Raw genomic sequence first — 11,994 nt, 5'->3', positions numbered from 1 at the left:
AAATGCAGAACTGAGTTGCAGTTAAGTGGCACCCACTTTCATAGTGGCAGCAGGGAGCACTCTCTGTGCTTAGGTTGCTTCACTGTTTCCAGCATTGGTATTTTTGCAGCTTTACTCTATTCCCGAGACTGATAGCAGAGAGACTGTACTGAGCCCCAGATAGTCAGTTTTGTCTTTCCATGTGAAAATGTGATTCTGCATGAAAACATAATGCTGTTTCGGCTGAATTACCCCATTGAAAACTTGCCACTGAATTCTGCTCTCTGTCCCTCCAGGAAAATGCCTGAAATGTGCCACTGTAGCCAGAGAAATGCTAGGGGAAGCTGAGATGACTTGCAGTTTTGAGAAGCAGTGGTAAGAGGGCCAGGAGAGATGATGAATGGGTGTGCTCCCTCTCCACACTGTAGAGCTCAGCACGTGATCTTTACCTTCCCTCCCTCTTCTCTGTGGGCATGGGAGAAATCCGTGCCTGGAATGAAGGCAGCCGTTTCTGCTCCCTGCGGCCCCTTCCTGCCCCTCTCTCCCGTGCCGGCTGTGTTTCCCAGCTAACCAGCCCTATTTGCTTTGCAGGGATGTTTTATGTAATCTGGCATGAGAGATGGGAATGGTGATGTGCTTGTAGTGATTAAGGGATGTCTTACATCTATGTGTTAAAATATGTATTTTTATTTATTATTTTGAACTGTGCTTTGTGGAGATCATTAGGTTTGCATAGGAAAGAAGTCAGAAATGGGGATGTGCCCATTTTGTACAGCCTGGGTTCTGTGTACACGTGCACATGTGTCATTCCGTATGATATGGTTTCAAATTACATGAGCTGATGCATTTTTGTAAATCTCTAGGGTACACTAAAAATACGTGGTTGGCATTTGCAAACTTCCGTGTCCTTCTCTACATGACAGAAGTGTTTTCAGAACAGTTTTGTGCATTTGATGCAGTAGTATCTAAAAGCTCTACCAAGGCAAAGGCTCTGTTGTGATAGCTGCAATACAAAACCTTACTAAAATTCTCTAGCTGCAGGAGTTACTAACCTAAAGAGGTACTGATTTGCCTTTGAACTAGAAGTATATATATATTTTTAATGCTTGTGACCCAAAGACTGCACTGTAATATTCAGCAGCAGGAAGAGCAAAACCAGGCATTGTACTTCTCTTGTTCTATGTCCTTAGCCACCAACCTAAGTGTTGTTCTTTTAGCATGGTCCCTTGCACTAATTGTGATTGTTGATGAAAGCCCACAGAGGCAGATTCCTTGGAGCAATGTTTTTAAAGCTTGTGTGTGGCTGCTTAGCTATTCAGTTCTTTGTGCTAGAGTTGTCTGTCAGAGCTTGCAAAGAGGTGGCTACAGCCTATGAACTACTTGATTCATTTATTAGATATTCATTCCAAAACCAACAATAGTTTTAAATAATAAAACATGTGCTCATCAAAATATTTAAAGAAATGTGTCCCCTTAAGAAACTCCTATATAATGCAGTGTGCTTTCAGAACAGATGTTTTTAGTACCACCTGTTCATGCTGAAGTCAAGGCACTTACCTTTTTGTTACTTTTAGTGAAGACACAATTTTTACGTATCTGCAAACACGAATGTTTCAGTCTCGTCTTTTACCTACAGCCAAGTTCTTGCAAATATCCACTGTATATGCTAATCAATCTAAAATGTTTTAAATATGGAGTTTTTTAAGAGGGAACTTCCCAGTGATAATGATTTTTATTTTCTTCTTTATAGCAACCTGCAAATGGAGAGAGAGGCTTTGAGACTGTGGAGCTGGGTGTCATGGGAAAGAAGAAGAAAATTCCAAGGAGGGTTATTCATTTTGCAAGTGGAGAAACAATGGAAGAATATAGCACAGATGAAGAGGAAGATGAACAAGAGAAAAAAGACCTGTTGCCACCTGTAGATCCTGTAAGTTTTTTACTGATAAATTGCTATTTCTGGTTTACTGGGTAACTACCAACATTTTATATGTTATCTTTTGTGTCATAAATCTGATTTAGTATTTAAAATTTGCAGGGTAGGCATTTGTTTCTTCATGTTTATCTACAGTGGAGAGTCAAACCTGTGATTTAGGGTTACCATACCAACAGTTAGATATAATTAAAAGAGTATAGAAGGGAAAGAAACAGGTGACATCCAGAAATAAAGGAAAACTGGTATAATTCTTTTTATATAAAAAACAGGGTTGCAAGGACCTGCCTAGTCCACCTATGTAATGTTCATCTGTCTTGTGAAATGTTGAGATGTTGCTCAACCTCTGGAGTTTCCATTTATTGATCCAGATTCAAGTGAAGTTTTGACAACTAAAGCTGTTGCCCACAGTGTGTATTGTAGCTGATAAAATGTATTTTCCCTTTTTGTCAGTGTTTCTGGATCTATACTCAGAGATAAAATGAAATACATAATCTGTTTTATTCTGTTGGCCTGTCTGACAAACTGTTTTGTGGTGATAGATGGCAAAGCGCACAGCTGTGTGTGCCAGCACTGGTGGCAGCAGCTCCCCACCCCCAGGCAGTCAGTCCCAGAGAGGGTCCACATCCTTCACTTCATCTCTCCACATCCCCAGTCTCATGTTTCATTGATGACAACCCCAGAAACTGGTGTCCCAGCCACCTCTTTGCTGTACCCTCCTGCAGCAGTTCTTACACCAATAAATTGGGTCTGCAGTCCTATTTCCTGCCTGTCAAAGGGCTCCCTTCCTGGCCCTCTCCAGGCTTGGATGCCTCTACTGAGGTGGAGATTCCAGAATTGACTGGGTCCTTCCCGATGTGCTGGAGTGTGGTCAGGCATGCAGGAGTCGTGGCTGTGTGCAGCAGGTACTCCTGCCTGGTTGCACACTGGAGGCAGATACTGGTGTAGAGCTGCTTGCTCCTACACTTCAGAGAAACGTCCTTGCATGCATGGAAACCAGTGCTCTGTTTTCTACTTGACATTGCTGTTGACATGACTTCTGCACCAGTGTTTGGGAATCTGTAATGAAGAAATGTTGTGGTTGAAGCTTCCTATTTACAGTAGTAGGCCCTGTATTTATTTCTCTGTATATCCATCCTGGGACATCTTGGCTTTGTTCAAGGGCCTAAAGTAGAGAGTTTGGCTTTCTGCTTATGCTCTTTAAAGAAGTGGTGAACCATAAGGGATTTGCTTTGGGAAGGACTGTCAATTAATACCTTTTTTTCCGCACTCTGTAAAATGTATTTATCTTGAATAAAAAAAAAGCAGCCTGGGATTTGAGGATTAAGCTGCAGTGAGACTGTGGGAATTCAGCTGGGATTGGGGTTCCTAGTGATTCACAGGTGAAGCTGTTGCATTGCATTTTGTAGGAATTGATGGCAGTGCTCTGTTTCTTGTTAGGCAGTGCTTGTATATGACAGAAAGTAACAGCCTGAGAGCATTTATCAGTATAAAATACACATTAATTTTATAGTACTCAGGTAATTTTACCAGTATAAAATACACATTAAGTTTATAGTTTGAAAATAAATGTATTATAGGCACAAATAATGAATAAGATGTTCATCTGCCTTGCTGGGTGCTGAAGTTTTTTTCCTCCTTAAGGAGCTTCTCAAAGAAATGCAAGAACTGTGAAACTTACTGATCTTCAGGGCCAGATCTGTTCCCAGCTATGCAATTCATGTCAGATATCCATGGGTGTCTTTTGAGATTTTTTTTTTTCCCAATTATAATGAGCAGAGGACCAGACCTGTATAATTTTTTTTGCCGTTTCCTCTCACAGGAGACTTCCACTGTGGTGCAGTGATGCAGGGCTCATGAGCCTTGGTGTATGTGTTGTGAGGGCAGAGATGTGAACACTGCTGTGCAAATGGACACTAACTAAAGAGCCCTGGAGTGTGCACAACAGCCAGGAATGCTGCATTGTTCCCCTGCTTTCCTAATATGGATGTTTTTTTGAATACCCAGAAGTATATTGTATGGCAGAGTTAAGATTGCTTTATTCTCCTTTTATAGTTTATTAAATCCTTAATTTTTATTACACTTTTTACTAAAAGGACCCTCCAGACCAGAACAGTTTATTGTGGAGCACTGTATGCCTTATTATGTATTGCTTTTTACCTGGCCAGAATGAACTCGATTAGAGCAAGGGTTGCTATTAAATGAGGTTTACCTTATGTGCTTCATGGTTGGTGTATCCCAGCTGAGCCAGACAATGGAAGAAATGTTAGTCCAAGCTGAGCGTTGATGTTTTAGCCAACAGCTGCTTTACAAATGTTTTTATTGTAGGATTTGTATAACAGCAATTAAACAGTCTGTTTGCTGAGACCAGCATGTCTAAAACTTGTGATCTCAGTTGGGATGTGAAAAAGTATGTTGCAAGTAGTAGCTCTTTCTGGTCCAACTTATTTTTAGAAAAAGCACATTTAGTGTTTTGAATTAGAAACTTCGCATCATGAAATTTCAAAGCTCAGCTGGTATTGGCATCTTGGCAGCTTTTGAATGAGTTTAAGGGAAACAAATATTTTGCTGTGTTGTAAAGAAATGTCTTCAGTAAGGATCTTGGTTTATTTGTGATTCAGAGCTAAGCAGACAATGACAATGTCTTTCTTGCTAAGCAAAGTAATATGTATATATCTTAGTGATATGATAACCAAAACACTTTTTTTTGTGGTGGACTGCCACCACTCATAGCAGAACAAATTCTCAAGAAGAACTAGGTTTAAATTTTGCTTTGAAACAACTTCTGATACTCCTACAGGTCAGCACCGAGGTCATTAACACTATTGGATTGTGGTGTCCGTTCTGTTGGGTTTTGGGGATTTTTTTATGAATAAGTTGAATGCAGAATACAGAGTATTCTTGTTTTTTAGATAAGAGCATTCAGTATTATCTGTGTGTTCTCCAACTGAAATGCTTTAATAGCATAAATGTTTTCATTTTAATGAGTCTTTTATTTTGTTCTAACATTAAGATGTTTGCACTTAATATGTAAATCTCCTTTTGCTTCTGTCCACTCAAGCTTTATTTTGTATTGATTAAATTTCTCTAACCTGTTCTAGAAGATAATCCTTCTGTTTATTCCTGGAGGAACACTTGGTATAAACCCTTTGTTGCATTCACCTATTACATGAGTAGGCAGAAGCTGGAGAGTAAATCTTTGCAGAGCAACTGTAAGCGATGACTGTTGGTGATAACCTTAGAATTCATCCTGAGAATATACCTGCAATAAAGCTCTGAAAGATTTCATTTTATTAACCTTCAGTGCTCTGAAAGATAGAAACACATCTTGCAGGAAGGTTATCTTGATATCCTGTAGTGAAAAGCACCTGAACTTCAAATAGGAGAAAGTTCTCTCTTGAGGATTATCAAACTCTGATTTTCTTTTTAAGAATTTGGGGATGAGGTAGAAAAATAATCACTGACCAAGTAACAACTGCTCGTAATATGGTAGAAGCTCTTGATGGAGGATGGTGTGTGTTTCTGATCCTGTTTTCACTGACTTGTTTTAGATGCCTCAGTTTTACATGGTTCATACACTGAAGGAACATTATAGCGAATAACAGTCAATATTCAAACTACTTTAAAATGTATTTTGGCATAGTAAACAATACAAAAGTATCTATTTGGTGTTGTATATTAACTATTAAATACAGGGTTTAGTTTTTCTTAAATCAGGGAATTATTATTTTTCTCATTTTGCCATCTTCTCTGTCAAAAAGAAACCATACATACTTTGGAAAATATAAGTGTTATTAGGGACGGAAATCTGCCAAAAATAAACATAGATGTGGATTGTTTAGGAAGGTGCTGCACTCAGAAGTTCAAGGGAGTGTGTGTTCCCTTTGGCAGCCCCAGACTAGGAAACAAAATTGTGTTCTGTTGTTGAACCAGAGAATTCGTGGTTTTTTCAGTGGTTGAATCCATTATGTTCATCCCTGTTTCCATTAAAATTGTACATTAAGATTTTTTGTAATTTAAAAATCAGTTGTCATAACCATTGTGTTTTCCATTTTAAACAATAAAATAAAGTCAGGATAGATGAATAATATAATTAAGCATTGTAGAAATGTATACTAAAGAGACTGATGGCAGGAGAAATACTATCCCCTTACAATAAACCAGTGTGTTTCACACTGCTGCCCCTTGTTTCCAGTCAGGAAATACAGTATTACTGTGTCCTTGAGTTGATTAAACACTGAGCATTAAGGTTTCTCTGGCTGGCCAAAGGAGGTTGACGTACAGTATTTTGGTGTCTTGTTCTATAGGTCTGTAGGACCTGACTTGGGTACCGTTTTCCAGTTTCCAGCTCAGTGCACTGGAGCCACTTCACAGACTAGGGTTGGTTTGTACTGAGCCATTGCCTAAGACCCCCTGTTTATATCACTCGAACAGGTCTGGCTTCTCCATTACCACCATTCCTTGGATGTGTTCCCTTGTTCCTGCTTGTTCTTGGTGGTTTACTCTCCAAGAGTAAACTCCTTTCTCATCTTGAATTTGTGTTAAATAGCTTCTCTCATGGTTTTATATTGCCTTTTGAGACACTTGAAGAAAAATGTTCCTTTTTAAATTGTGGGGACTGGCAAAGCCTTGCTTGGCAGGGGTGAAGGAGTTGGGCTTTGTCAGGAAGCAGGGGTTTCTGCTAAGCTGAACTTTGAAGTGCCCCTAATGTTCCTAACTGATTTTTAACTGTGGTGGGGGAAGAGTAGAAATAGACAGAACCTCTGTGTCTGAGGAGCCTCAAGTGTTCCCTATATTTGTGTTACCACAAATCCATTAGCACATTCTGGGTCCAAGTTAGCTCTGTCACATTGAAGTTCAGCTTGTCTTTTCTCTCTTAAAGGACTCTTGTAGCCTCTTTCTTACAGCGCGCAGCAGTCCTTGCTTGTCCTGTGTGCTGTGTGCAAGATTTTTAACTCTGTCACCTCATCACGAAGGATTGTACAGAGCTCTGTCAATGCCATTATTTGCACCTGTGGCACAAGCTTTTCCAGCACTTTTTTTGACTTCTTCAACTGAACAAGCTCCAAAGTGATTGTCATTAGCCTGTCTGCCAACTGAGCATGTAATCAGCAAGCTGGAGGTCCTTTTGTGTGAGCAGGATAGCAGCTGGTTTTGCTTACACTTTTACCTTGGCAGGACATTTTCCATACTCACTGCCAAAAATATATAGCATCTGGGCTTGACAGGCAATTTCTTGCTGCACTGATTTGTAGAGGCTATGCTTGGAAAGCACCGATGTCTAGGAGCTTGTGTATGTGCGTACTGAGGCTATACCAACTAGTCTCTGTAGCTGTATTGTTTACAATAGTATTGGTTGTCCTGTTACCTGTTAAAAAAGATCACAGAAAAAGGGTACTATCAAACAGTTCTTAGGAACAAGTTATAAGTACTTAGATAACTGAGCATAGCTAATGTCTTTCATTTAATAAAAGCTGACACTCTCAGTAACTACTTTCCACAGGGAAAGTACTGCAGAGCTCTTTTCTGTGAGGAAATACACTCACCTGAGCACAGCAGCCTGTTAACTATCAACGTGTTTTAGTTCACTATGAAATCTGAATTTGCTTTTTCACAAAAGTGACAGCCTATGATTTTTTCTTCATTAGCTTGGAATCTGCTTTTCCCCTTCTCCTTTTAATTACATGGTATATTGTTCTTTAGTGAAGCGCATAACCTATGCATGGCCATTATTTTCTCCTTATTTCTAAGTTTTCTGTAAGTTACTGTGTAGCTGTGAATATACCACGGTCATGCAAAGGGCAATTCCCCTGCTTTTCTTCCTGGCCAGCCCTTACTAAAGAGTAAGCTCTCTCCACTGCAGCACTCCAGTCCATCCACTGCTTCTCGGGGTCCCAACAAGATCCTACCCCTGCAGCTGCACACAGATCTATAATTCCTCAGTTTGTGTCCCATGCTGTGTGCCTTAGGGTGCAGGCACTGCAGAGAAACTTCCTCACTTACATGCAAATGCTTGAGGTGGCCTCACTTGAGCCCTGGTTTATTCATTTTGTGTTTCTCCTTGTTCACATCACCCCAGGAGCTTTGTCCATTCTCCCTCAGAGGTGCAGTAACCGTCTCCCTCACAGTCCTTTGTTTTGTTTTTCAGTTGAATTCCAAGGGATGATCCGTATCTGGTTGTAAATGCTGGGAAGCAGCCTCTTGCTCAGAGGTTTGAAGGTTTGGTTTGGTTTTAAACAGTCTTTTGCAGTTCACTCATTATTGTAGTGAGAGAATTCTTGGTTGACTCACTTCTTTTCTTGACCTGATGGAATTCAGAACATTATGGAAAACTGTCTAGTTACAGGGATTGAGTTGGATGCTTGTCGTTTTCTAAGTCTGGAAGCAGGAAACAAAAACCAGTGAAACAAATTTTCCCAGATGTAAACTGTGGTTATATTTATATCTTATGGTGATACTTTGCTTCATGTGCCTGGTCTAGACATATTTCAAAGCAGAAATACAGTGGTAGCTGGCAAACAGGAGATATTGCAGATCTTTCTTCTCAAGCTGGTTGAGCTTTTGCGTTTATTATTTTGTGCCATGAACATACATATTCATACTACTCTTGTTCCTACAGACTACACTCACGTGGGGACCCTACTTGTGGTTTCACATGCTGCGAGTTGCCACATCAACCTTATCAGGTATTGCTTTATTTAATTCTTGGCTAAACCAGTACTGGAATATTGAAAAGTCACAAAGTCACATTGATAGAATGTAAATTATCTTCGGAAGCTACTCGCTATTTTTTCAGAAGTATGAATGAAACTGTACTTAAGCTGTAGAGATGAACTCTCTTGCCTTAGGTGCTTTTGAAAATGTTTGCTTAAAATCAGCAACTTTTGCATGGAAGAATGAATGGAAAATACCCTTTTGATTAGTACTTTTTCCCATTTTTCTTCATGTGGAGATAGGCTGCTGTTGGCAAGGGAGTATATCAGCTTTCTATTAGGCTTTGTATGGAACATTTTATGTGATGTTACCTGAAAATAATGCTCTTTGGAGTAACTAAACTGACAACAGTTTTTGTGAAGAAGACAACTAGAAATTATCCCAGGAACACATCTACTTGTGTGCTGTACAGTGAACTTTTGAGGGTACAGAATAAACACTATTGTCAAGGGTCTTAACTCACTGCATAGAAATTTATTTGACTTGTGTACCTCATAGAATTTTGCCTAGTTTTAAAAACGCTTGGTTTAGTCAGTGTTCTTTCTAAGGTGTAAAGTATTTTATTGGGATATTTTTTTACAAAATATTATGGAATTTCTGTCAATGTAGGCCTAATTTTTAATATTTTTTAAAATAGTGGCAGTCTGTTCTATTAATTAACCTGTTCTTATTTTTAGAAGCACTTTTCTTCTAATGCACAGTGTAATTCTGTTCCTTGCTATATTTGTTCTTTATATGCAGAGGTAGATACTACTTTCCATCCATCAGAAGTCTTTTCTGAATATGAAGATTAGTACTTTCTTCTTCCCACTTCAGTTTTGCCTCTTATATTTGTGATTTGAACGGGTCAGTTTTGCACAAAGCCTATCTATGCCAGGATATCTATAAAATATGGTGAATATTCCTTGGAGCAGCCAGTTGCTAACTTTTGACTTGTTTTCCCTGAAGATGACTAACTCATTTCCAACCTTGGGGCAGATTTACAATTTGAAGTGCAATATATTTGACTTCTTGCTTGCCTTTACTCAAGACCCAGCGCTGTAGCCATCACCATGGTAGAGACTGACACAAGCCCCTCCTGTTCCACACTTCTGATTGTGCACTATCTGTTTTAACAAAGTGGCACTGCATGTAGCCTACAGCTTGGAAATTGAGACAGCTGAAACCTAAACAATTCTATGATTCTGTGAAATATTTTATTAATACATTAGTATGCAACACAGGACATTGTTCAAACTGACTTGAAGTGTGCCTGTATCAATACCTGCCTGGTTTGCTGGCACTGTTAGACTGAACTGCCAGTACAGTTGTAACCTATGTGTGTTTGTCAAACCTTAATTTTCAGTTTAAATTCAGTTAAAGGCTTATCCTTTAACTGATTCCCAGCAAAATGAACTTAGATCCAAAGCTGATGCTAGCAGAATTCAACCACCACCACCATCTAGATTTTCACTGAATTCCATGTTCTTTTTGTTCATTATCTTAAAAAACAATTATTAGTGTATTCAGCTCAATACCTGTAAGTGGATTGGCCTTGCAGATTTTCATTTTATCTTTTGAGTGGGGTAGGACTACAGAAAACCATTCAGGAGAGATGGTGATACTTTTTAAAATAAAACCATGCTTAAGAACTTTCTGCTGAGTTTTAATCATATGTAACCATTGCTTTATTTTTTAGTGTGTGATTTCCTTGGGGAAAAGATTGCATCTGTTCTGGGGATAAGCACACCAAAATACCAATATGCCATTGATGAGTATTACAGAATGAAGAAAGAGGTACGTGTGAGATAGGGTTCTCCTTTTCTCCCAGCTTGTCTTCCCTGCTATTTTAAAAAATAAAACTTGTGTTCTCGCATTAAAATGAAGTTTTAGACGCCTAATTTCAGCTTCCCTTCAGTTTTCATTTGATGCATGATTAACGCTTGCTCATCCATCAGCCTTTTCTCTCCAGCTCATCAGTCTCAGAACTGGCTGGGTCTTGACCACTGCTCTGTTTCACTTGTGCAATGCATTTTCAAGCCAACAGTGTGAGGACGTTAGATAGACAGTTGCTGAACACTGTAAAGAGGCAGCTGATAGCAATATACTTTCCAACTCTAAAACTTGTTCAGTGAAGTGTCAAGGGTAAATTGAACAGGATGTCACCATTTGTTCTAAACCTTAACTGGACGTGACCGATAGTTGCTCTATGCAAAAAACCTAAGCCCTCAATAATCTTCTTTGGGAGGAGATGAAAAACATACTGAAAGCTTTATTACTTACATTTTTGATAGCTCTGTATTATCGAGAGCTGAAAAAGCATTAGAGAAGGTAGACCTATTGCTATTGCTGTTAACTACAAACTGATTATCTAGGTATGTCTTTTTTTCCTCTATTTATTTAACACAGTTTAATCCTTCACTTTGGCAGTTCTTTTTTTCCCATAATGGGAATTCTGGAATATAGCTCATTTAAGATCAGCGAGTGACTGTTTTCTAGTGGAACAAATGTCCTTGCCTTGAACTAGGAACTGGTATGCTCTTACAGAAAGACTTCAAGTTAATGCAGGTGTTAAATAGGAAATAGTAGTGAATAAATCTGGTTATCTCCTTTTAGGAAGAAGAGGAGGAACAGGAAAACAAGATGTCAGAAGAAGCAGAAAGACAGCATCAGGAACAGCAGAACAAGCAACAGGCTGAAGCTCCTGTCCAGACTGACCAGCCCACAGCCACAGCAGGTTCTTCATTCATCAACGTGAACTTTGAAAATGAGGGAGATTGCCCGTCCTTAGGGGAAAAGAAACAAGATGTAGTTCCTGTCCCTCCTTAAGTGTAAAGCTCTGTATAATGTAGGAAATAAGAACTGTCAGGTGTCACAATCTGGCTATAAACAGGAAAAATAGGATTATACTTGTTCAGTGAAACACAACTCCTACCATTCTTATTGATCAGGAGAGAGCTAGGCGATTTCTGTTCTGTCTGTCTGCCTGAAGACTGAGGCATTCTGCCCAACTGGCACTTATGTTAAAATGAAAATTGCACTACAAACATTTGGTCTAAAATTGAATGTGTGAGCTAATTTCTGTGCAAAGCAAGTAAAATTGTCTTTTCTTTGAATTGTTGTGTCTCTTAACACCTGTGGATTGCTGAGGCAGTGCTGTTTCCTACTTCTAAACACCTGTTTCTGATTTGCACATGGTTTGCAACTCGGCTCTCTATGAATAGATTAATAGGAATCAATATCCTGTAACTCACAAGTCATTATAATAGAGTCCAATTTCCCCTATTTATTGTCAGTGTTGTATGCATGTATTTTTTTTCTGTTGTTAACACAAGAAGACAAAGTGTTAGATTTAATGTTAATTAGATTTAAGAGTCCATCTTTTATTAAAA

The 11,994-nt window shown here is 39.0% G+C and overlaps 1 protein-coding gene across 1 annotated transcript; it reads left to right on the top strand.

Annotated features, from left to right (window-relative positions):
- Positions 1 to 1,729: 1,729 nt before the first annotated feature.
- Positions 1,730 to 11,772, top strand: FAM177A1 (family with sequence similarity 177, member A1; the record flags this gene model as incomplete). The annotated part of the gene is made up of 4 exons (XM_009082090.1): positions 1,730 to 1,906; positions 8,529 to 8,595; positions 10,302 to 10,399; positions 11,219 to 11,772. Coding segments are annotated over 4 exons (555 nt in total), but the record flags the coding sequence as incomplete, so codon positions are not given.
- Positions 11,773 to 11,994: the final 222 nt, after the last annotated feature.

Source organism: Acanthisitta chloris, unplaced genomic scaffold, assembly GCF_000695815.1.
Source record: "Acanthisitta chloris isolate BGI_N310 unplaced genomic scaffold, ASM69581v1 scaffold19399, whole genome shotgun sequence".
In the NCBI taxonomy this organism is placed as follows: domain Eukaryota; kingdom Metazoa; phylum Chordata; class Aves; order Passeriformes; family Acanthisittidae; genus Acanthisitta; species Acanthisitta chloris.
This window is presented reverse-complemented; position numbering and strand designations above follow the sequence as displayed.